At 37.0% G+C, this 26,474-nt stretch overlaps 1 protein-coding gene across 5 annotated transcripts in view; it reads right to left on the bottom strand.

Moving 5' to 3' along the window:
* Nucleotides 1-584: 584 nt before the first annotated feature.
* ambra1a (autophagy/beclin-1 regulator 1a) overlaps nucleotides 585-26,474 on the bottom strand; it is a 104,291-nt gene continuing 78,401 nt past the window's right edge. For 2 of the 5 annotated variants that reach the window (XM_048184884.1, XM_048184887.1), the window contains 4 exons: nucleotides 18,570-18,680; nucleotides 17,496-17,728; nucleotides 4,776-4,907; nucleotides 585-3,436 (listed from right to left, as the gene is read on the bottom strand). In XM_048184884.1, the coding sequence (XP_048040841.1) occupies nucleotides 2,859-3,436; nucleotides 4,776-4,907; nucleotides 17,496-17,728; nucleotides 18,570-18,680 (1,054 nt within the window). In that variant the 3' untranslated portion in view covers nucleotides 585-2,858. The remainder of the gene's footprint in view (nucleotides 3,437-4,775; nucleotides 4,908-17,495; nucleotides 17,729-18,569; nucleotides 18,681-26,474) is intronic. The other 3 variants (XM_048184888.1, XM_048184886.1, XM_048184889.1) reach the window with 3 other exon arrangements.

Raw genomic sequence — 26,474 nt, 5'->3', positions numbered from 1 at the left:
CATCTCTCTGAACCATTTCCACTGAGAAGATTAACAATTAACAGTCTTGAATTACATTATTGTACCTTCAGAATCCTATAGCAAATGTCTGAAGAAGCACTGTAGAGTTGAGAATCTTAACATTACGTGACAAATCATTTTTACAGGCTTTTTTATGGTCTCTCAGTATTAACATCTCTATCATAGCACAGTGAACACTATCTCTGCTTAGTTTGTCTCATTCACAGTTCTGGAATCATCTGAAAATAATCTACTTACGTGAGAGGCATAATCCTAAAGTAGTCAGCACTGATCTGAAGTCAGCTCAGGACCAACAAGGCTAATGTGGAGCAAAGTGTCTGGATGAATAGGCTTATATAATAAGTGCAGTGGATCTAACAACATTTGGACCTCTAACAAAATTTGCATGAACTTCAGTTTTAAGAATCAATAGGTGCAGCAAAAGATCAGTCAAAACATTAGGAGCATGTAAGACATCTCTCATCCCGGTTATCTGCAACAAAAAGGACCATTAAAAAAAACATTACAAGATGAACATTTTTATCCTCATCACTCTCTATGCACAAACAAACATTAACACGGTATGTTTGTTATCATTTTATTCCATTTAAATCACATACAGGATTGTTTCCCAGTATGCAGATCAATGATTTACCGCAATTTTAAAAGAAAAAACATTGAACAGTTTTCTAAAAAGCAAACAGAAAAACAAAAAAGGACAAAAAGTAGTCACTTGTAATGTAAAGTACATAATCCCTCAGAAAAGCTGCTGCTGTAATTCTGCAGCCTCTTACAGTTCATGTGCAGAAAAAGCAGTAAAACGTTGTTTTTGTTTTCTGTTTTTTACTGTAGGAGGCCAGTGAGTTGAGCTCTAAAGCAGAGGTTACACTGTTTACCAAAGCAGCAGGTTGATTCAGGAGACACTGTCAGACATTCATTTTCAGGATAAAGTGGTATGCCAAAAGAAGCAGAGAGAGCCTCTCCATATTAATGCAGAACATAATGCATTAGCCTGCGAAGAAGAAAAATCTCACATAAACATTCATCCAAACATCCGCCTTCTCTATGCAGTACTGTAGCAGTGTACCAGGCCACTGGCAAGCATTTTGACAATGAAAAACACATCATAAAGACCCTCCCTAAGGTCGCATATCCACACAAGGTACATTTAAGCAGATCAGACATTATGATTGGTGGTTATTTAGTGGTTTGTCAACAAGCTGAAGTCATAATGTGCTTTAAATTCTGAAATTCGGAAGGCATAACAGCAGAGCCAGGGGCAAACTTTGAGGTTCAATGGACAAGCTCTCTGACACACACACACACACACACACACACACACACACACACACACACACACACACACACACACACACACACACACACACACACACACACACACACACACACACACACACACACACACACCCCTACCTCTCAAATGTTTTCTGAGAGAGCAGATAGAAACCAGAGAGCTACATAAGAAATAAAAGGGAAGGAAGCAACACTAATGTTGTCAGGTGCCTGCTTAACTTTCAATAGACTTTGAAAATCTACAGTAGCTGACAGAACTGGGAGAGTGTCTCTCTCACATTGACATGCCTCTCAAACTTCACTGCTTCCCTGTTGAGGCTCTGAGTGTGAGGTTTATCACATTGTGTCAAGAACCACTTTACTGTAAACAAGGAGGGGAAAACCCTTTTAAGAAGCCATCTTTCTGGGGTTTTTTTATTTGGGGCAAAGCAAGATAATTGACGAGTTTCCATAGTAATGATGAATGCAAAGGAGACTGACTAGGCCACATGTAAGACTGATGAAGCTAAAGATTTTATGGGGCTACAGATGGGCATCACATCTTAAAGGGATAGTTCACCCAAAAATGAAAATGTTGTCATCACTTATGTTGTTCCAAACCTGTATTGTTTTCTTTCTGATGTGGAACAAAATAATATGTTTTGAAGAATGTTGGTAGCCAAACATACAACTTTTGACTTCCAATGTATGGAAAAAAAAAATCGAATATATTTTGTGTTCTGCAAGTTGTACAGGTTTGGAAAGACATAATGATGAATTTTCTTTTTTTTTGGGTGAACTATCCTGTTAATGCCACAGAATTAACTCTACAAAATTTTTTATACAACTCTGTTTAATTTCTTGAGTCTCTTATCTTCACACAGGAAAAACAAGGTGTGGCCTTTTCAACTTTATAAAAAACGTGAACTAAAATGTACCAATCACCATCTAAAAATGGGCCTTCCCTCTACAGAAGTGACTTTACTCTCAGTTCTACACTAACCAACAGTAACATAACCAAACTGTTCAGAATGTGACAAGGTTTCGTAACTTCAACTACAAGACTATCTGAGACTTTTTAACTTTTCTGATGCTGGCAGCAGATTTCAATGGCATTTGAAATGCTACATTTGAAAGAGGATGTAGAGGAACAAAATGTTCTGTTGAACTAATATTGCTCTACAGACTCAAGACTGCCTGCAAAGTGATGCTCCGTCTCTCTGCCATTCACATGAAAACACATACACATCGTATTCTGTATGTGGCTCTATATGTGTGCACTTCATGACGGACAACAGGAAGACAGAGACCAACACTGGAAATTTTAGCAAGGCTGGTTGATGAACAACACGGAATGGCCTGAATACATTGCCAAGTTTTAGCTGATCAGGAAACTGTTTCTCCGTCTTTTATTATTCACTAAATTGTGTCTGAGCAGATGAAAAATATTATAACCGATGAGAGAAAGGAATACTGAGAACAAATATATTTGGAAGTTTCTGTTGTGTGGCCTTCTCTCTTCTCGGTTGTTTTCAAATTATGACTCCTCTCCTAACTTTGCCCTTTCAACGCCCATACTCTTCTCCGTGGTAACTACTATCACTGTTGTTGTAGTTACTGTTATTCACTGGAGAAAGAGACGGTGAGGATGAGAGTAAAGATGGAGCGAGAGACGCATAGTCTTGGAGCTCCTCCCCCTCCGAGACATTGTCTGTTTCCATAGAAGCAGAAGGTCTGTTTGTGTTTACAGCAGATGAGAAAAGAGGTGAAAACTCCTGGGAAAGCAGGGATGTGTGAAATCTCTCCTGTTCTATGACGGGTGTTAGGTCTATGTCTGTAGAGGTGCCCTGAGCTGTGTCGGTATGAAGCCCCAGTGCGTTGGTAAGGATGTAGGAGTGCGAACCTGCAGCTCCAGCCAAAGTCTCAGGGACACTAGAGGAGGGTCCAGGGAGAGGGCTCAAATGAGTACGGCTTTGTGCGTCCGCTCCTGTCTGGGAGCCACGGTGAATATGGTGGCTGACAATGATGTTGTTGCCAAAGCTGCCCATGGAAGCCATTGTGGTGCTCTGCTCACGCTGGACAACCGCAGTCATGCCTCCCTCAGCTATTAACCTTCGGATACGAGAAACATACTCTGCCTGACCTGAGAGAGAAAGAGTAAATAAGAACTAATGACTTGCTTTCTGGGATCAATAACCTTTAGTAGGGAGGAATAACTATGGATGGTCTTTTGGAGAAAAAGTGAAATTGAGAGATTACAAAACATGAGTTGCAGGGTGTGTTGACAATGAAACGTTGGTGTTAATGGAAGATTTATGTCTTGCCAGTGTCAGTGGAGATTTACACACATAAAATGGCTTTCAAACAGCTGTTACAGTACAGGTTTACAGCCTGGACACATGTTGTATGGACCTAATTTAACAGGAAGGTGCAGTAAAGCACCACAATGGACTCTAAATTATTCATCTACTGTGTCTGCAAACTCAATTCTTTGATCCTCATCTAGTGTTTAGGCACTTTGGATCAAGTACAGTTAGTGTGAGTATGAGAGTGTGTTTCAGATGTTTGCATCAGCATCAACAACCCTTACAAGCTTTGGTTTCCTTCTTCATGGTTTAATTTCTGCACTGATAGTTACAATTCTTCCATTCGTTTTCTAAATTTTGAGTGGATTGAGCACTCAAGTGACAAGTGACTTTTGCTATGCTACAATGTACTAATGTACAATCTAAGGGTGCTTAAAGGGTCAGAATCCTAATGAGGTCTGATATCTCTATCCTATCGAACCCCAGTGGGTTCATAAATGTGCACAGCACGCATTATAGAGAGCACAACGTGGGTTAATATGTTGTTTTGTTTAAATCTATTTTGTGATATGTGCAGCAAATTGAATGACACTTGCGTCTATGTGCGTTGCATGAAGGCGGCTTTCTGCTGCTCACAAACAGCCTCTTTTGAGGAGACATCTGATTGCAAGCCATTCATTTGCCGCTCTGATTGCACTCACTCTACATGATTACACTGCACGCTCTCTCTCGCTCATATCCAAGGTAAATCACCACTACTGTCATGATACCTTACATGTGTTTCGTTGAACCAATGATGTTGTCATCAGCTAAAACATGTTACTTTACATCCTGAACAAGAGCGGACCAGAGTTCAAATTGGTTTCTAAATTCATGAAAATCCACGGTTCTATTGAACTGTCAGTGTGAAAGCACCCCAAATTGTTAGTTACCAAGGTAAACACAATTGTGCTACTTAGGGTGGCATTTGCTTTGGTTTTAAAATGTTGTTTCTTTTTCCTTACCATAAACCAACCCTTCAGTCAGAAGTCAATAATACTGTATTATGATTTGAATGTTGTTCAAGTTTATAACCGTGGCCTTAAATCTAATTCTGGCTGGTTGATAACAGTTCCAGGACAAAAATCAATATCACATAGTTACTTGTTTTATCTGTGTGAAGTATGTTTTGGTTACCTGTGCTGTCTGTGCTGGGTTCAGTGAGATCTGACCCTTCATCTTCCTGAGGTCGACTGTGGGGGGGCGTCTCTGGTACCACCTCAGACCCAGAATCCTCTGGGAGAGTCTCTAAATCCAGAGAGTCTGTGGCTGATAAAGAATAATCATTTCAGAATTTTAAATTGCTTTTGAAATCCGCCATTTGCTTTTTTTTCCCCAACATAAAAAGAAAACAAATAGGATGAAGAAAAACAAACAATGAGATGATAAAAACTTACATAGGTTAGTGGCAAATAATATTCATGCTTTTTGTATTCACATTTTTAGGAAGAGTGGTACTATGACTAAACTAATATTGTATTGTGCTTTCTTAAACCTCTGAATGCTTGCATATGTTTGCTTTTGTACTCATTCTTCATTCTTACACTGCCACAAAATGAAGTGCCAGTACAATATTTTACGTATTTTATGATTACTGCTTTTCGTATTCCTTGCTTATGTTTTACATTTTCCCATCTGACTGAAAATCCATAAACAATCCAAATGTAGTATCAGATGAATGAGTTGTGAAATAGATATTTCACATTAGAAGCACACTACAAAACATTGTCAGTCATGAATGGAGAGGAATTCTCTTTATCTCAGTATTTTCTGATACCTGCAGCAAAACCCCTACATCAGCTATAGCATATAAGATAAGTAAAAATGAGCAACCGTGCCAAGTGTGTTTATCTGTAAAAATGACATACCGTGTTAAAATAACAGAAGTGACAAAATAGGTCCATAATTAGTAACTCAGTCCAGTAAAGCGGTTACATTAATGGACTGTTATGACAAATACATTCTGCTGTTTACGCTTACCTCAGCTGGCAGGCTGATCTTCATGTTTTAAAGCGTCTTTAGTATGATTGAATAGTCTCTCTTTTATCAAACTGCACTCACGATTCAGGGACACTAATTTCCACTATGAATGCTCATTGTGCTGCCTGTAAAATGCCTCCCATTGTGCAGACCACGCTCATGCTTGCCTCAAGTGAATTTATCCCTCCCTGGACAACAGCTCTACAAAAATACAGAACATGCACATCATCACCTCTGCCATCTGCACCCAACACAACCAAATTTTCTTGGACCACTGGTGACAAAGGCCAGTGGGAGGCCACTAATGCCAGTCTGTCCTCGTTTGCCACAACCACATGGTTTTAATAACACATGCTGAGCACAAAATGCAAAATAGAAAGCAGAACATAACATTTTCATTATAAAAGTATATTTCATCTGGAAAAAAAATGTAAAATAAATAATTTAATTAAACAAATTTCAAGTTTCAATCTATACTACAGTTCAAAAGTTTGGGTTCAGACTTTTTTTTTAAAGAACTAATACTTTCATTTAATAAGGATGTATTAAATTGATCAGTAAACACATTTATAATGTTACAAAATATTTATATTTTAAATAAATGCAGTTCTTTTGAACTTTGTATTCATCAAAGAATCCTGACAAAAATGTATCACGTTTCCACAAAAAATAAAGCAACAACTGTTTTTTATAATAATCACCACATCAGAATATTAGAATGATTTCTGAAGGATCATGTGACAGTGAGGACTGGAGTAATGATGCTGAACATTCAGCTTGGCCATTTTAAAATATATTAAAATAGAAAGGTTATTTTAACTTGTTTTTGCAGCATTTTTGATCAAATTAGTTCAGCCTTGGTGAGCATATGAGATATAAAATATCTTACAAACCCCAAACTTCTGAATGCTAGTATGCCTTTTAAAGATATTATAAGTTTAGTCAGGATTACTGTATTCTATTGACAGCCATAGTTTAATGGATTATTTCGCTTCAGGTTTATAATATCTAACATTACTCTAGTGACGGGTAGAAAAAAAGATACAGTGTCAGTTTAACAGAAAGGATTTTTTTTCTTACTGTGTAACATTTTACACATAGTAATAATATTGTTATTTCTTACAGTATAAATGACCCTTTATACATAGACAGGCAGTACATGCACTGTAAAAAAAATTCTGTAGTTTTTACAAAATAATTGCCAGAATAATTTTGTAAAAAATACAGAAAAACTGTGTAAACATTTACAGAACAAACTGTAAATTTTACAGTATAAATCTGTAATTTAAGAAAATTTGAATGTAAACCAATAAAGTCAACAATGCACATTACTACTAAAATATGTTTTGTACCTTTAACATATACTGACAAGCATCATAATAATGTAGATGGTAAAAGAGAAAGCCACATGAAGAATCAGAGTTCATCACAAGCAGCTTTTCCACAAGCTGAAGTATATATACTAATATAAAGAAGGTGCAAAGAGTCATTCACGCAAATGCAAAACACCACCATGGGAACCCACAACACTTAAATAATGCAATAAACATTCACTAAACAACAGAAGATGTAACAGAAAACCCTAATGTACATAACTGATAACAAAAACTATTAAGAAACATGATTATTTAAACAAAACACTTTCAAATGTGGAGTGTCACACAGGGAATTGTGGGAACATCAGTTTACAGATTTTGACTGTAAATTATACATTGATTTTGTCTTTTTTACTTATAATAATTGTAAAATTTACAGCATTTTACTGTGAAAATTGCATAAATGTCTGGTTAGAGCTTTTACAGTTTTTCCCTGTATATAATACGGGAACTTACTGTTAACCTATTTACAATTTTTTTGTAAATAGGCAAAATCCGCTTGAAAGAAAGAACATTAAGGCTAAAGAACATAAGATCTGGCCCAACCATTCACAATGACGTCATTCAGGGGACTCACAGATCTGCCAAAGCCCCGAATGCATCTTTGTGACTGAGCCAATGGCACCCTGTGTGCAGCACTATTATCACATCAGCATTTTTGTTCATACACAGCTAATGACCAAGCCAATATCAGCCCACATGAGAGAATGAAATGGCTCCGTGTGGAGCATTTCCTCATGGGGTTTGTGCTGACTGAACAATGAAAAAGTAATCTCTCTGCATTGACTGCACCCACAGGCTTCTGTAAGGAATACATTTTGCTGTGGAGCGAAGAGTCTTTGAGCTATATATTAATTATTTATCTAATACATAACATCTGTTATGCCTCCAAAATAGTGAGGGTGTGGGTGTGGGTGTTTGTTGAATGAGTACGAGATAGAAAGAAAGAATCATCCATGTCTTAAAGAAGTAATCAAAACATTCTCACATACAGCTTTCCTTTTGGCCAGTTTGCAACACGAACACCACTTATACTGCTCAATCCTCACACAAACAAGCATCAGACAAAAAGCCCATCAATGTCAAAATGGAAATGCGAGGATTTGCTCTTCTGTGACCACAGTGCTTTATGTGAATGTTTTGACAGACTGTCTCCCCAAAAATGAAAATTACCCCATGATTTACTCACCCTTAAGCCATCCTAGGTGTATATGACTTTCTTCTTTCAGACGAATACAATCGGAGATATATTAAATAATGTCCTGGCTCTTCCAAGCTTTATAATGGAGCCCATTTTGAAGCCCAAAAAAGTACATCCATCCATCATGAAAAAATAACCACACGGCTCCGGGGGGGGATTAATAAAGGACTTCTAAAGTGAAGTGAAAAATATCCATATTTAAAACTTTAAAAATGTAAATAACTGGCTTCCGGCAGACGGCCGTACGCACATTAACTTACGCCAAAAGAGTTACTCCTGACGTGCTTTGACGCCTCTCGCTGTTCAAACAAATAGAGCTGGGCAACAACCTCAAGCTACTCTCCTCTTATATTGAAATCCTCCAATATTTCTCTTTAAAAATTCTCATTTTGAACTTCTTATTCATGTCCGGTGTTTTGTTTTGCTCTCTCCTCTGTGCTTCAGCGTTCGTCAATACGTCATGCATTGAGTCAGAGTTCACACTTTTGCCTATAAATCGATGCATACGGCCATCTGTTGGAAGCTATTTTAGATTTTAAAGTTTTAAATGAGGATATTTTTCTAACACAAACGCATCACTTTGCTTCAGAAGGCTTTTATTAACCCCCCGGAGCCGTGTGGTTATCTTTTATGATGGATGGATGCACTTTTTTGGGATTCAAAATCTCATCCTCTAATGACTGTCATTATAATGCTTGGAAAAACCAGGACATTATTTAATATAACTCTGATTGTATTCATCTGAAAGAAGAAAGTCATATACACCTAGGAGCGTGAGAGAATCATGGGGTAATTTTCATTTTCGGGTGAACTAACCCCTTTAAAGGTGCATGAGACACTGGATAAGATATCAACAATACTAGCTATTCAAACAAATAGAAATGAGCTGTTTTCTATTGTAAACAGATATGTATATACATGCATGCATAATTTGTGTGTTTAAGAAAAGGGTTAAAGGATGCTGGGAGAAAGAAAGGAGAAGAGATTATGAAAACTCCAATGACCTTTGGCTGGTATTCTGCCTATGACAGCTGAAGCTGATTCCTCTGGAAAGGAGAGTTAAGGTGTCTAAGCGTCATGAAGTGAGATAATGAGATTGGTTACCGTCTGTCTGTCTAATCTCTGACCACTGAAGAATGATGAGGTGTTTGGTGGTAAGAAAGTTTTTAATGCCAAATCAAACCTGAACAATAAAACAAAACTATGGCTTCAAAAAACAGAACACTTTAATTTAGCAGGATAATCCTAATAACAACTTTAAAGGTGCCCTAGAACTTTTTTTAAAAGATGTAATATAAGTCTAAGGTGTCCCCTGAATGTGTCTGTGAAGTTTCAGCTCAAAATACCCCATAGATTTTTTTTAATTAATTTTTTAACTGCCTATTTTGGGGCATAATTAGAAATGAGCCGATTCAGGGTGTGTGGCCCTTTAAATCTCGTGCTCCACGCCCCAAGAGCTCGCGCTTGCCTTAATGTCAGTTCCAGGTAAAACATGTTTCATGGTACAAGACTCAGGTTGCACACAGGTCTAGAGATTTAACCTGCTAAATATCTCTCGGGCATCGGCAACACACTGGTCTCAGATTGCATCTTTGATATTTCAAACATAGCGATCGTCACTTATGTGAATGAGCACCGATTTGCCTCTGAATTAGGGCTTTTGTCAGCTATCTCCTCTAACTGTTGGCGAGTGGAAAAACAGAATTGTGTAGTTTTTGAGTGTCATAAGACTGACTCCTCCCATTACAATGATCTGAGAGGACGAAGCCCAAACTAGAGCGCCATACTTGCATTAGACATCTGAAGAAACACGCTCCAGTCATTCACATGCTTTAATTATGCACAACACAACCCAGCAGACAAAAACGATTTCATTTGCTTTAATGCAAACTACAACAATGATTTAGAGGTACATTCAGTAAGTGTTAATTTGATTCCCAGTCCTAATATATCACAGTGGTCTTGATTTTTATACATACATTCATGACCATGTTTTAGGCTTTTTTTTAAATAAATATTTTATTCTACATCTAAGAATATACATATCAATGAACTGGACCTTGTCCTCGTTTTGTGGTGTGTGAACAGCAAACCGATGCAGTTTGTTTCATTGCTTTAAAAGGGACTGCTTGTTTGGACAATTAATTTGTCCACTCTGACTTTGTTTGGATTGGTTTACTAGTTTTATTCAGTTACTTTTATATAGTTTGTCTTGAGCATAGGAGTAAATTTAGAAAGGTTATTGTTACTAATAGTAGTAGTAGTAGTAGTAGTAGTAGTAAAGTGGGTCAAATTGCAAGACACAGCTTTTGGTGATCACAGGTCACATGATCTCAATATGGCAGCCTCCATGTGTGATAAGCCTTTTCTAAGCCACTGATATGACTGGGGTCTTCATTTAGTAAGTATACATAATTATTTTTATAACATTTTTTTGTCAAAATAGCTATTCATAGTTTTGTGTAAAACTTTTTAATGAGGAAAAAAGTTACTGAGTGCACCTTTTATGAAAAATACAATAATATGAATGATATAATTAAAATAGTGTGATGGCCAGATATATAATTATATCACAATCAGGGCTGCAACTAATGATTAGTTTGAAAGTTTGAAATGATTAGTTCCAGAAATGATTACTTTTTATTTAAAAAAAAAAAAATATATATATATATATATATATATATTTATCCATTATTAAAAAAAAATGTTGTTCACATCCTGTCCAATGATGTCCTCCAAACAATGTGCAATAAAGGTTATGAAAACAAGTTTAGTGAATGTATTTATGTAGACACTATGCTACACATTATGCAAAAGGGTTAACATATAAACATTTCATTCTAAACCAGAAAAACAACAACAACAACAACTAATTGCTTACCATTTTAAAGCAAAAGTTCAAATGACTAAATTAAAAATGATAACCAAAAAAAAAAAAAGCATAAAATGTATGAGGATCACACACATTCACTCATCTGAACATTGTAATTATATAACATTAGTTACTGCTATTATAGAAATATGATTAATTGTATTACATGTAGAATTTTAAACCTACACTTAATTTCTAAAAATACATATTTTAGCAAAATGTATATTTTAGTCCCAATTACTGCACTCCTGTTCTGCTGCACTCTTTTTGATGTGCATGCACACACCGGTGCTCGTTCATTCATGTTTGTGAAGTTTGTTGTCAGAATATGCAAAATGGAAATACTCATAGGAATTTATAACATTTACAGACAAGGATATAACCGTAAAATGTAAAAGTCATGCGCTGAAGAAAGTGTTGGGAAAAGTTACATTTAAATTAAATGTGTTACAATATTGCATTACTCCTTAAAAAAGTAACTCATTTTGTTACTTTTTATGGAAAGTAATGTGTTACTTTACTTTTGCATTACTGTTTCTCACTGTATTAATAACAAAAAACAAACAAAAAGTTATTTTTTTGGCAAATGTAAAGGTCCTTTCACACCAAATGCAAATTCACGTCTGTACAATAGAGGGCGCAGCTCAAACAAACCTTTCAGCTGTGTTGCCATTCTGGATTGCAGAAGAAAGAATTAGGACACAAGAGAAGAAAGTTCAACACTCTTACTTCAGCAATAAAAACAACAACAAAAAATAAAAACACAAATGTGGTTTAACTAAAGTCAGTTTTCCTTATTCATATGGTTGAATTGGCTCATTAAAAGGTCAGCAGCAAAGACATTGGTTAATAAAGTGAGATTAAATACATAAAGTATATTTGTATTAACATTTAATTATTGCATATTTGAGTAAGATTCTGAGTTTACATTTTACTGTTTTTATTAATTTTTAGGAATACCGATTCTGTTTTTTGCAAGTGAGATGAGTAAATGCTTTCTCAAAGTTAGTCTAGAACTGCAATAACCATCATGGTGTCACAGCGCACACAACGCCTCTACACTTAGGGGCCGTTCACACAGAACGCGTCTTTGCGTCTAAAAACGCAAAGTTTTTTTTTTTTTTTTTTGAAAGATATCAATACTTTTATTCAGCAAGACCTTAAAATGACTAAAAATATTAAGCAGCACAACTGTTTTCAACATTGATAATAAGAAATGTTTCTTGAGCATCAGCATCATATTATAATGCATATTTTAAACAAAGGCATTATGATGCTCTCTGAAGGATCATGTTACACTAAAGACTGGAGTAATGGCTGTTGAAAATTCAGCTTTACCATCACAGTAATAAATTACATTGAAAATAAATTAAAATAGATGAGACTTTATATTAAAAACTTTGAAGAAAAGAAAAAAAAAACACTCCAAACTTTTGATCAGTAATATATAAAAACATTTCCATTTCATCTATATTTGCCTCCCATATCACTTATTTTCACTCTGCTAGCTGCTATGCCTTTTTATGATACACGTACTAGGACACCAAAGATATCAACAGCTTTAGCCTGTCAGTACAAAAGGAGAGGTACAGCAAACTGATCTGTTATTAATCAGTTAACTCAATCTACTCAGGGAAATGAAGATAAAAGAGAAGGATCACATCTCTATAATACAAATAAATATTCCCAGAACATGAACTAGACATCTTCTAAATAGACTTCTGGAGTTTCTTCATTTCTCTGTCTGAATGCTAACGTGAGATGTTTTATTCCAAAAAGCACATTTCGAACAAAGATTTGAAAATATAAACAACCCAAGGATTACTTTTTACATTCAATGCAGTGTTCAAAACAGAAAGAGTGGAGGAGGGATTGAGAGAGAAAACGTCTGTGCATCTTTTTTTGTTTATTTCTTTGTATAACCCGAGTAAATATAACATGCTCTTTCTGCATATTCATAACATAAAACGCACAAAGAGGATGCTAATGCTAATGCTAAACTTATTCACTGACTGCAGTTTAAAACGTTACCGCACTTAACCCTCGCCCACAGATCTCACTGCAGGGAGTGTGCACTGTTTGTGTGGGAAGATGGCTTTCCTTGAGGTGAGACACTCAGATGTGAACTTCTCTACCCTAAAACTTTGAGTCATCCAGTTCTTGGCACCTGTAGTACTTCAGAGACACACAAACACGCAGTTGCTGCTGGCGAAGACGCAGCACATCTGACCTCGGTCATACGCCACAAAACAAATACGCACAGCCATGAAACTATGCTACTATGTATAATGGGCAGGTTACATGCAAATCAATTTCAGTGAAAATAAAAAAAGTTTACATTTAAGCACAACATTAGAAACAAGTCACCAGGCCATCAGACCTCTGACCACAGTCCATTCACTGATATTCTGATATTGTACACTAAACTGAAAAGCATTTTCTCAATCTAGCAAGCTCTAACCTGGTCTAAAATATAATTCAAGAGTAAGGTCACACAGGTTTGTTTCAATCAGTCCGCACAGTTGTGTTTACAAGGAACAAGCTGATACAGTAGAGCTTCTGAGGATGAAGTACTGACTGGCTTTGCAAATTTGCCAGGTTATTGACATCAAATCTTTAAAAAAAGATAGTTTTTATTTTGAAAACAAGTTCAAAAGCAGAACTGTATATTCTGCTATTTTAGTCAAAAGTCTGGATAGATAAGACTAAACAAAGGACATACAACCTTCGAAACTGTGAAAAGAGCTTTTGAAATGTCTCAGAGATAGAAAAGTTTGTTGCTTCAGAGGTCAAAGGTTTCCAAGACTGGCTAAATCCACCAAACTTCACAATGCTTCTGTCTGTACATGTACTCTGGTAATTCATGGACATGGACATGGACCTGTTCCACTATTATATTTCTTTTCATGCACTGTTTTAAAACTAACAGGGTTCAGCTTTTAAATCAAACAAGAAAGGAGTGTTCGTTCTTCTGTTTCTATTCTATTTTTAATACTCAATTTTCTGTAGAAGTACATTCATTTGACTCTTGCTAAAGCCAGAGCCAATCAATTTAGAAGACGCTTCAGGCAGTGCCGGCTAGGGCCGCATGTGCTTGGTGTACTGATAGCTCATCCCTAGCTGTCCCTTCCCTCTTTTAATCCCTTTATCCAACTGAATTAAAATTGTCACTTTAAAACTCTTCCCACTACAACAACTTTCAAGCAAGAACTAATAAACTTCAAAACTCCTAACCTGTATGTAAGTTGTAATCTATGTAAGTTAAAGCTAAATGTCAACTTTAGGATGTCCTATGCTAAAAAAGGAAAGAAAAAAAGAAGAAAAAATAAACTCTCTATGTGTTATCATTCTTACTTTTTTCTTCTGACAGAGCTTTAAAAATACACAAAGTTTATGCCTGTGCTTGATAACCCTGAATTTACAGCAACACTCATGGCAAGTAAACCGAACTGTGCTGAAAACATTCCTCAGAGATTTTGGTCCATACTGACATGACAGCTTCACGCAGTTGCTGCAGATTTGTCGGCTGCACATCCTTGAGGCGAATCTCCCATTCCACCCAGGGGTGTAGCCATAATTTCAGAAGAGAGGGGGATTGAAATATCAGTTTTCTTATCTCTTACTTCCAACTGGCTAAGAAATCAAATACAATGTTGAACAATAACCACTAATTTGTATTCATCTTAAGTTATTACTTCTACGAGTCAGTTTTGGACTTTCTGCACGAGAGTGCCCTCCGGCTTCGAGTATGAATGAAACATACTGTACATAAGAGCATTTACGCATATGGCTCTACAGTTCAATTGGTACTAAGGGGCCAAAAGTGTGCCAAGAAAATATCCCCTGAACCGTTGATACAAGGCAAGATGGATCCATGTTTTCATGTTGTTTACACCAAATTCTGACTCTATCATCTGAATGTCGCAGCAGAAACCAAGACTCATTAGACCAGGAAATGTTTTTCCAATCTTCTGTAGAGAACTGTAGCTCTTAGCTGACAGGAGTTGCAGCTAGCATGGTCTTCTGCTGCTGTAGCCCATCTCCTTCATGGTCCTTCATGCTCTTTTGCATACCTCGATTGTAATAAATGGTTATTTGAATTACTGTTGTCTTTCTATCAGCTCAAACCAGAAATACTCAGACCAGCCCGTCTGGTACCAACAACCATGCCACATTCAAAGTCACTTAAAGGTGCCGTAGAATGGAAAATTGAATTTACCTTGGCATAGTTGAATAACAAGAGTTCAGTACATGGAAATGACATACAGTGAGTCTCAAACTCCATTGTTTCCTCTTTCTTATATAAATCTCATTTGTTTAAAAGACCTCAGAAGAACAGGCGAATATTCTTTGAGAAGGGTTAATTGACTGTACTGCATTTCAAAGCTTTTGTTAGCTGTGCAAATGACAAATAAATGAAACTTGATTGGAAACTTCAGACAGATCTACAACTCAGATTTACAACTACAATCTATAGATATAGGGAAAAAAGTATATGATTATTTATGTGCTGTTAAATAGTGCACACACTACGATCTGACTCTTCTGAAGCTAAGCTCCCACCAGGCATTATATCAGACATATCATTCCAGCAGCAGCTCTGACTGCTAACCATGTTTATAAATAAAACACATTTAAACAGCCCAACGGTCTAAAAATACAAATGTCAGCTGGGTTACTGCTTATTTCTGCAATTTATATCTGGGACCTCAAAATAGTTAAGCTTCATCGAGACATGCTTATTCATCTGTTTGGCGTGTTGCTAAAAGCGACACATGCGGAATAAGAGTAATAAGAGCAGAGAGCTAAAGTGGGCTGATGGGTACTGGAGGCTGGCTGAGGAGAGAATATGGCTGGTACCAGGAAAGAGAGATGCAATGTAGTGTTTTCTGGCATAAATGCTCTCTCTGAAGCTAACCACCATTAAACATGAGAGCAATACTACACACACATTAACTTAAGAGATTCATCTGTTGGGCACCCAGTGAAGTGGCCTCTCCTGTTCCCTGTAATTACCATTAGCATAAGGACAAAATGCAGCACCCAATCTTCTCTCTTCACCTCTCAGGCTTCTCACTAAAGGCCACAGAATGACAAATAACACAAAACCAACCAAAAGCTATGTTTACATGAAGCCCAATAATCCATAAATTCAAGTGAAACCTCAAATGGAATGAAAAATCATTATGTAAACACAGCCTAAATAATCAGTTAAATAGAAGAATAACTGGCATGCAAATAAGACAACTTTCACAGTCTGATCCAAAGTTTAGGATTGATTTTTGCATCACAGCAATAAACATAGTGGGGGTTATGAAGCACTGATTATGCAGCAGCTTGATTTTAGTATTATTTATTAGTATTAATATTTATTTTAGTATTAATATTTATTATTATTATAGTATGTATTCATATTTTGAATTAGCTTTTAATTTTAGTTTAAGTTTTAGTAATTTTTTATGTGCTTTTGACAATTTTATTCATTTTTAATTGAGTTTGAGTTTTATTTCAGTTAGTTGGATTTCAGGTTTTCATCTAATATTTATATTTTATTTTAATTTTGCTTTATTTTAATTAACAAACACTGTTTTAAACAGTTTCATTTAACAATAACAACGCTGTTGTGAAGGAGAGTTTAATATTCTAAAGGAGGGAATGAAAAAACTTGTGGAACAATGACTTCAAAAAAGTCTTTGGGGGGTCCCACTTTATATTAAGCGGCCTTAACTACTATGTACTTACATTTAAATTAATCATTTGATACAATGCACTTATTGTGTACATACATGTTTTTACATTGTACTTATATTTTAAAAACACCTGCATGTAATTGGATCTGTAATTAATTTCTGTAATTACATTTATAATTACACTGTTGACCCAACCCTTACACCTTACCCCTACCCTTAAACCTACCCATACCGCCAAAGCTTTCCCTAACCTTACCCGTATCCCACCTCAATAGCAGCAAAAGTGTTTTGCAATTCAATATGAACCCAATAAGTACAGTGTACGTATTTTTTGATGTAAGTACATAGTAGTTAAGGCCACTTAATATAAAGTGGGACCCTTTGAGGTAATAAAAGTTTTCTGATAGGAACACTGACAGCTTCTTGTTGCTATGGTAACACTGACACTAAATGCTGCTCTTTTGCATGCACAGAATATATATGGTGCACATGTAAACATATACAGTATTGTCATGGGATTGCCAAATTTGTGGTACATATAAAAATTGAAAATCGAATCTCCAGTCAGATTGATTTTATTCAAATTGGTGAGACTGTCTAAAGGATTAAAAGAATATTTTGTGGATACAGAATATTTTTGCAGTCAGGAGCAGAGAGGAGCAATCAATATGTCAGAGCAAAGAGAAGAAAAACTAACCAAGGATTGATTTGTCTTTTCATCTTAATGACAAACCTCACCTGAGCTCAGTAATGATGTCTGACCATCAGTAACCTGTGACCCCTGTGAAGTTCTGGGCTGTTCAGGGTTATCTGGAAGGTCATGGTCTGTTTGTGTCTCTGCATTCTGTAGCTGTAAAGTCTGTGTCTGCGTCCCCTGTGATGTAACAGTGGGGGCAGGATGTCGTGGCTGCAGACCAATCGCATTAATCAGGCCCATCTCTCTGTGTGAGCGCCAATCAGTCCTGCTGTTCCTACAAACAAGGAGGATGCGTGACGAGTCGACTACACAAAATCTTACAACATCATCACACAGTCTTTAGGCAAATTCCAATTTGATCTGATATGACAGAGTTAAATTCTGCACAGGGCTGAAGGAGCTTTAGATAAAACAGGATATGTGTCTGTATAACTGCTTGCTAGGTAAAGCTCAATCTTTTCTGACACAAGGTTATTTTCCTTCATGGAAGTTTAAGTCAGGACGTACCACAATAAAATTGATCTAAAATAACTTACAAATGAGAATACTACAAGCAGAAGTGATTCAGCTACGGTCTTATGCTGTTGTGGCCTTCCTCTCAGCCACCTAATCCAGTCATGAGTCTGAATCTGAACTGGCAATATAATGGCCAGGAAGGTTATGCTCCATACTCCATCACAATTTTAAGTGAAGCACTGTTGCTGTAGAATGGACTAAGATGTCTCATTAAGTCCACTGTGGACAAGTGTTGCACCAGAGTGTCAGAGAATGAAAACCAACACCATGGGATCAGCAGTAACACACATCACTAGGCTTTTTTCTAAATAAGTGTCAGCAAAACATGCTGGAATTATGGCAGCTGTGAGAAGGCCTAATTAGCATCAGTTGTGCCTTCTGCTATCATGCACGTCCACTACGTGACATGCTGCTACTTGGACAGCGATTGGAGGGCTGCTCTGAAGAGAGGTGAATCCTCTGATATACAATATATATCATATCACATTCACAACAGAAAGGATTAAAAGCTATTAATGAAACAGCTCTTGGAAATATACTCAATTTGCCAAACCAATGAACAATATATTGAATATGAAGTTTTATTAGTTCATACTCACCCTGCCCTGTCGCCACCCCTGCCGCTGCTGGTTCCAACCCCTCCACCATTATTGATGGTGAACATTCTCTCAGAGTGTTCGGAAGTGCCGTTGCCATCTGAATGCACATCACTGCACAGTATATTTCCATGGTCACATACACAGGCAGACAAAGAAAGAGAGAGTGAGAAGTCCAGGTAAGGCTCATGGACAATGTCACATATAGATATAAACAAAATCAGACAAACATCCCATGAATCAGGGTACAGAGTAAAAATATTTTTTTTTCCCCAGAAATAAAGCATTAGGAAAAAAAAATCCACTCTCAATAATGGGTTAGTTCACCCAAAAATGAAATATCTGTCATAAACTCACCCTCATGTCGTTCCAAACCCATAAGACCTTTGTTCATCTTCGGAATTAAGATATTTTTAATGAAATCAGAGAACTTTCTGTCCTCTATAGACAGCAACACAACTACCACTTTCAAGGCCCAGAAAGGTAGTAAAGACATGTGACTACAGTTGTTCAACCTTAATCTTATTAAGAGACAAGAATACTTTTTTTGTGCTCAAAAAACAAACAAACAAACAAACAAAAACAACTTTATTCAACAATTTCTTTTCTTTTTTTGCAATTGGACTACTTTAACAATGTCTTTACCACCTTTCTGGGCCTTGAAAGTGGTAGTTGCATTGCTGTCTTTGGAGGGACAGAAAGCTTTCAGATTTCATCAAAAATATCTTAATATGTTTTATGAAGATGAACAAAAGACTTATGGGTTTGGAACGACATGAGGTTGAGTAATTTATGAAAGAATTTTCATTTTTGGGTGAACAAATCCTTTTCAAATAATGATTCTGCTCTGACTTTGGGAAACCCACATTGTTCTTTGTCGGGTTTAAATACAGACAAAAACTTCAGCAAACACAGCATGAGAACAAAGAGCCGAGCTTAAACAACAGCAGACAGAAGGAGAAACCTCTCTCTTTCTCGGCTATGTCAGAGCTGTAGTTCGTTGACTGCTCATTTGCCTAGCTCAAAGGAACTCGCTATACTCCCCATGGACTCCCACAATGCATCTTTGCTCATTAGCATAGCACAGACAGTCCCGTAGTTGCCGCGGCTGACATCCACTTCATCCAACCATCCCGCGCACCTGTCTCCAACCAAGAGTTCCCAGAGATGTTGCCTCCCAGTGGGCCTGTCCAGCTCTCTTTCTTGCCCCCTTTTCCCTTCTACTATTCTCTCTGTCCGTTTGTTTCTTTCTCATCTCTCTAAGGGAGTCTAACTAAAGGAAAGCAAAACAACTCTCTGATTCCTGTTTTAAGAGTGTAGCAGGACAAAAAGGTGGAGAAAGTTGTGAGAAGTGATGAATACTTGCACATTATTGAGCTATAGTAATTAATTTCTGTAATACAATTTACGGAATAACCATTGCTTTGAGGTGATGGTGCTCTTTAATGAATAGAAGACAAGTTATGAGGGCATTCTTGAACATAATCAATATTTGTGCACTTTAAAATTGATCTTTTTTCAACACATCATAATAAGTGGGTGTTCCCCAGCATGAGAGTAGTCTGATATCTGGAACCACTGGAGGCTAATTACCAGTTTCAGTCAGATCGATCCCTCTCCCTCCAATGTCCATCAAAAGCTGTTGTGTAAGAGCTTTATGGGTACTGACAGAGAGAAAGATGTGTGTGGTTGCTTTCAGAGAAAGGTGAAGACATATTCTGAATAGAGGTCTGCTACCTGCTCGGGCTAATGTTTCATGAGTATCTCTGGGTTCGGGTCGGGTTAGTAACTAAGAATGTAAACTATGTTGTAGCTGAAAGAGCGCAAATTTTGATAGCACATTCAGTAGCTAACATTTTTGACTTTTCAGTCTGAGTTAAATCTCTTTTTTGGCTCATTTTGCCTGTAAAAGAAAACCTGCTTAATAATTATGCACACCTGAATATAAGGCGTTTTTCATTTTCAGCCTTCATGAACAATTATATATCACTTATAAATGATTAAATACAAAATTAATAGTAGTTATTAAGATAGATGTGGTTCGGAATTGGTCAAATGTGCTTGGAAAAAAAAATGATCAGAAAATCAACTTGCCTAATAATTCTGCACATGGTGTATGTCTCTCAGAAAGCTTTGTCAAGAGTAGGCCTACCATCAATAAAATAGGCCTACTGCATCATGAAGATTTTCTACTATTTGACATATGTATTTAAATGTTTAAAACACTGTAGACTTTACTGTACACTCATCTTTGTAACATGCTTGTCCCCTACACCCCGACTCGCTCGCTGTATACGTCCTCTGACTCTGGCCTTCTCGTTGTCCCTCGGCATCGCCTCTCTTCAACGGGGGGGCAGATCATTCAGTGTTATCGCACCCAAACGCTGGAATTCTCTCCCCTGTGTTAATAATATCTCTGAATTTAAATCATTACTCAAAACTCACTTGTTTTCTGAATGTTATACCTCTGATTTGATGGATTGATTGCTCTGCTTAATTAACTAATAGTTCTCTGAATGTTATGTTATGTCTCTTAAGTCCTGTTTTGTATTTTATTGTGCTTGATTCTATTCTTCTGTATGCTTCCCTGTCCATATAATGTACCTTTACTGTATCTTCAAACTATTGTTTTTCATCGTCTACTCGTATTATCTCTTCCTTGTTTAATGTACATTGTAAAGCTGCCTTGAGTCCTGGAAAGGACGCTATTTAAATAAAAATTATTATTATTATTATTTGTACAATATGATAGCTAAATGAATGGGAGCAAACTATATGAATGAAATGAAGCGTGACAGCAAGTCAAATAGTCGCATTTCGTCTCCGTGCATCTCTCTGAATCATACACAATTTTTCTACCACTTGATGTGTCTATTTAAATGTTTTAAATCTTGCATGATATGATCTTGTCTTTTCAACCAATAAATAGCTCAGCGGTTATGTGCAGTGTATGTCTTACAAAGCTGTCTTGGTAGCAAGAATACAGGTAGGCTACATCTCTACAGCAACGGATTTCAGGTTTGGTCTTAAACTTTAATAGGGAAAGTTTATTTGGGTATTTGCCAGGGTCGGGCTTCAGTTTAAAGCCTGTGCACACCTTTAATTCTGAACTTCTGGTAAATAAATTTACAGAGATGAGATGAAACAAACAACCTGACCATATATTAACAAAGAATCAAATGAGCAGCCTAACAAACAGTAGGGCTAAATGCTGTCTTCAAAATAGCATTGAACCCTCATAGAAGTTGCCATCTCTGAATTGTGTGCATTGAGATTTCTTACAAAATGCAACAGATCGTGTTAAGCAGTCAGTGTTGTACTTGGGACCAGCTCACTCAAGCCCAAGTCAAGATCAAGACCAGAAGACCAGGGTCGAATCTGAGTCAAGACTGAGTCCTGATGCTCCCATAAAACAAAGACCATGAAAAAAAAAAAAGAAGAAGAAGAAGAAGAAGAAAAAAAAAAAAGCCAAAGACCTTGATTTTTTTCATGGATCTTGGAGCATGACTGGACCATGACTCACACCTGAATGAGCTGGTCTCAACTTACTACAGACATGAGTGTATATTAAAACAAAAAACTAAACTAAATAGCATGTATTATAATAATTGAAGATGTCTACACTATATACATTTTTTTTTTTTAATTTGCTGCAGTCACTTAATTTTGCCCATCCTTCTGAAATAAAAACGTTTGTACTTATGTACTCAAAAGTATGTACTTTTTCTTCACAAAAACAATACATACTTTTAGTGCATAGTATAAGTAGGCGAATTGGGACGCAGCATTACAAATATCAAGTGTTAAAAAGTTTGTGAATGTGTGAATTATATGGAAGGCAAATAACTTCTGACAGTTCTGATGTTTCTGGTCTCTGGCCTTCAAAAAACCAAAGATGATAACATATTTGCATTTGTTAACTGCTGTGGACTTGGGCACTTTACAACTTCAGACAGAGGTTGTAGATGATATTAGCCAAAAAAATCATGCACATTTAAAAAAATCTATTGAAAAAGGAATGTCTTCTAAGCACCGCTGACATACTGTTTACAGCATGCTTGTGAAATCTGCTCAGAAAAAACAAAGTGAGGATCAGTGAGGGGAGCTCTGGAAAGGAATGCCACCAAGAGGACTATTACAATTATATATTAATTACAGTCCAGGACAGAGACAGGAAATCTGGGCATGAAACAACAGCAGCATGTACGCTACATGAATTTAAAGGATGAAATGAATAGCGGTACTTCATGCCATGTTAGAGTTACTATAATTACGAGATTCCGACTAGTAAAAAGCATTCATATCTTCGTAGAACAGCAGCAGAAGTTATATTCTGTTATTTCACAATATTTTTCCATTTAACAATTCCTATAATTAACTATTGTTAATGTAATAATAATGCATGAATAATCTGGAAAAACAAAAAAAAGACAACAAAAAAGATATATAATACAGTTTAACATAGCTAGCATAAAGTTGAATATCTAATGTCTTGCTAAAACTATGTTTATTAATAAGGTATTAGCATAACATCTGTTACTTGTTGTATTGCGGTTTTGTATACTGATTACTCAAATTACACAGACTTATTTCCGTTAATAGTGTTGCCATAGAAACGCATAATTCTGAGTCAGAGGACGTGAACATCTCCAAGTAGAATGTTCCAGGTTATTATCTAATAATTATGGTAATTATGAAATGGCGTGACTGCAGCATAAAGCCTTTGTTGGAAAAAATAGATTGTGAAAACAGTTTTCCTAATTTCCTGATGGGAACGTGTGCGTGGGAGTAGTCACGATCATGAATTTTGATCACTGTCAAACAAATAATTGTGATTAACGAATTTTCTGTTTTTCTCATGTCACTTACAGTGTAAGCCTAATACAGTATTTTTTAAGATATTTTTTACTTGGAAAATTAAAAAGGCCCTTATGATTTTCTTGATTTCATATGATTATAAAAACTATAAACCATCGCTACCGGTCAATTATCAGCCTGATGCGAACATCGGCATCTTGTGAAGCGTGATGTAAGCCCTAGGGTTGCACGGTATACCGGTACTATGGTAGTACTGTGATACTAAAGCTTCAAAATACTGCCGATACCACTGTATTTTTTAACGGTAGTATCGTCAGTATATAAGTGCAGCACGTACCCTTTTAAAATGTTTATTTGAACATGCATGTCTGCAAAAACATCGTAAGAGAGTCTTTTTGTGTGCTGCCGCCTTTCTGCTGTGCCCTGTGTAGTAAATGCTATATAGAATTCTTATTTTATACGGTATTGAGTGTTTCCCGACGTTTCCCAAAAGTTCATGTTCAATGAGACGTGTACGTTGTATTCGTGCTGCAGATTATTAGGAGACAGGGTCTGAAAAGATTTTAAAAATTAGCTGCTCAAACATCACTTTTCAACATTATAATATCTTTATATAACAATGTATTCGTCCATTGCACATTTGACCACTTCTGGAACAGGTGAAATGGTGAGGTATTTGTCAGGAGTTATAAAACAATGAAGCACACAAGACAGGAGTAGTGAACTTCATCCATCTTTATTCATTTACTTCTGTTCTCACACACGTTATGTCAGAACACTTTTCAAAATAGTAGTCAACAATACAATTCACTTATGAACACAACATTTTCCCCTTGTTTAAATAACAGAATATTACATTAGATGTTCGGAAGCCTAGTTGGTTAAAGGACTATGTTACTTAGCATAGTCCTTTAACCAACTAGGCTTCTAAACATCACGTTTAGGTCTAATGGTATGAGTGTGTGAGCAGTGTTCTCAGCCGGAGTTTGTTGGTGTGCATGAAAATGCAGTGAGATGGGAAGCATTCCATGTCTTTCCATCACTAAGAACATACGTACCCACCCAAAGTCTTTTGGCACCCGTGAGTGGATCAGTAAACTTTCTGTGTCCCTTAGGAACATGCAAGGTGCTCCGTACTCTCACTTTATCCCCTTCCTGGAAACAAGGAGTGTGAGCACCCTGCTTAGCATCAGTGTACTTTTTCATTTAGTGTTGCAGCCGCGTAACCCTTCAACGAATAGTCATGTCAGTTGGTGGGTCCACAGAAGCAGATGGCAAAAAAGACAGCTTTTGCCAGCCAAAGAGGAGCTGAAAGAGTGAAGTACCAGTTGCAGCATGTGGTTAATGTTATAGCAAACCTGCAGTCGGATGCAGAAGTGTCAAATGGCCCGACTATATCCACAGCCACTTTCTGCCATTGTCCATCTTGTAGCGGCACTGGCTGGAGAGGAGCAGGACGTGAGTTTTGTCATTGAGCTAACACACTTGGCAGGAAGGGACAGCATAATGAACTTGAGCATCCATCCCTGGACACCAATAGAGATCATGAAGGCATTGTTTGGTTCTCACATTTCCCTGATGTCCTTTGTGTGCTATGGAGATCAGCACAGGTCGAAGAGCAATCAGCCGTGAGCCTCGGAAGACAAAGTTGCCCTTAAAGGGTTAGTTCACCCAAAAAATTCTGTCATCATTTACTCACCCTAATGTTGTTCCAAACGCAATATTTTTAATGAAATAAGAGAGATTTTTGTCTCTCCATTGACAGTCTACAAAAAGGTGGTGCTTCAAAAAGAGATCGTAAAACTAATCCAAATAAATAGAGCTGATTAGTCCAAGTTTTCTGAAGAGACATGATTGCTTTTATACGATAAACAGATTTAATTTAGGCTTTTATTCACATATAAACATTCATCAACACACACATCAGTTATGGTAAACCGAAGCTCAGTCAATGTTTGCTTGACGTGCAAGAACCAATGAGGTTCATTCTTGTGTGTTATGCAGCACGTTTGAGCATCCGCAAGGACCAATGAGGTTTGTTCTTGTGTGTCAAGCAAGTACAACTGAGCTTCTGTTTAGGTTCGGTGATCAATGTTTATATGCGTAATAGCATAGACCGTCAATGGAGGGACAGAAATCTCTCGGATTTCATTAAAAATATCTTCATTGGTGTTCTGAAGATGAATTTAACATCCAGTCCCTTGTGTGAAGGAGGCCAACCATTAGAAATCTGTGTACAAAGTTTGGTTAGAGCAGGACAAGAAGCACATGCAGCATGAACATCAGAAGCAGACAGAAAATTACAGGCAGCAGATAGAAAAGCAACAAACTCCTCATTGACAGGAGCTGGAGCAACAGCAGTATTTGCAGGAGAAGCAGGTATCAGCAAACGTGACATAATCAGGGGCGTTTTGGAAATCTGGGCAGTACATCACATCATAATTTTAATTACATGAGAAGTAAAGACCACCTTGCTACATGAAGTCCAGCAGGGATGACACCCTTAGTGGTAAGCGGGGTTGTCGGTGCCTGCTGATACGTACGCCACCTCTCAATGGCCCACACCCATGCTAGCACTTCCTTTTCTACAGTGGCATATTTACGCTCAGCAGTAGGCAGAGTACTTGATGCAAAGGCCACAGTTTGTTCAATGCCATCCGAGCTGACCTGAGAAAATATGGCTCCCAGAACATTGTCAGAAGTGTCTGTGGAGACAATTGTGTGTAGTGCGGGGTTGAACAATGCCAAAGCAGGGCTGTTTGCTAGCTGTTTGCTTAGCTTTGGTCAAAGTTTGTTCAGTCTTTTCTGACCGGCTGAATCCATTTGGATCTTGTAACTACAATGGTGGCAAAAATAAGAATAAACTTACTGTACCACGACATAAGTCCAAATAAAGAGCGTAAAGTAGATGCATCAGAAGGTGTAGGGCCATTGAAAATTCATGTGATTCATGAGGAAGAAGACCCTCCACTGAAACAGACACTTGTCTTTATTGAGCTGCAAGCCAGTAGATTCTAGTCCTTGTAAGACCACTTGAAGTGCTTTGACATACATGTCACGTCCATGGATGATAATGTTGTACAGTTAATT

The sequence above is a fragment of the Megalobrama amblycephala genome, linkage group LG3 (assembly GCF_018812025.1).
Source record: "Megalobrama amblycephala isolate DHTTF-2021 linkage group LG3, ASM1881202v1, whole genome shotgun sequence".
Taxonomy (NCBI): Eukaryota; Metazoa; Chordata; class Actinopteri; order Cypriniformes; family Xenocyprididae; genus Megalobrama; species Megalobrama amblycephala.
The sequence above is the reverse complement of the archived record's forward strand: the minus strand, read 5'-3'. Positions and strand labels throughout refer to the sequence as shown.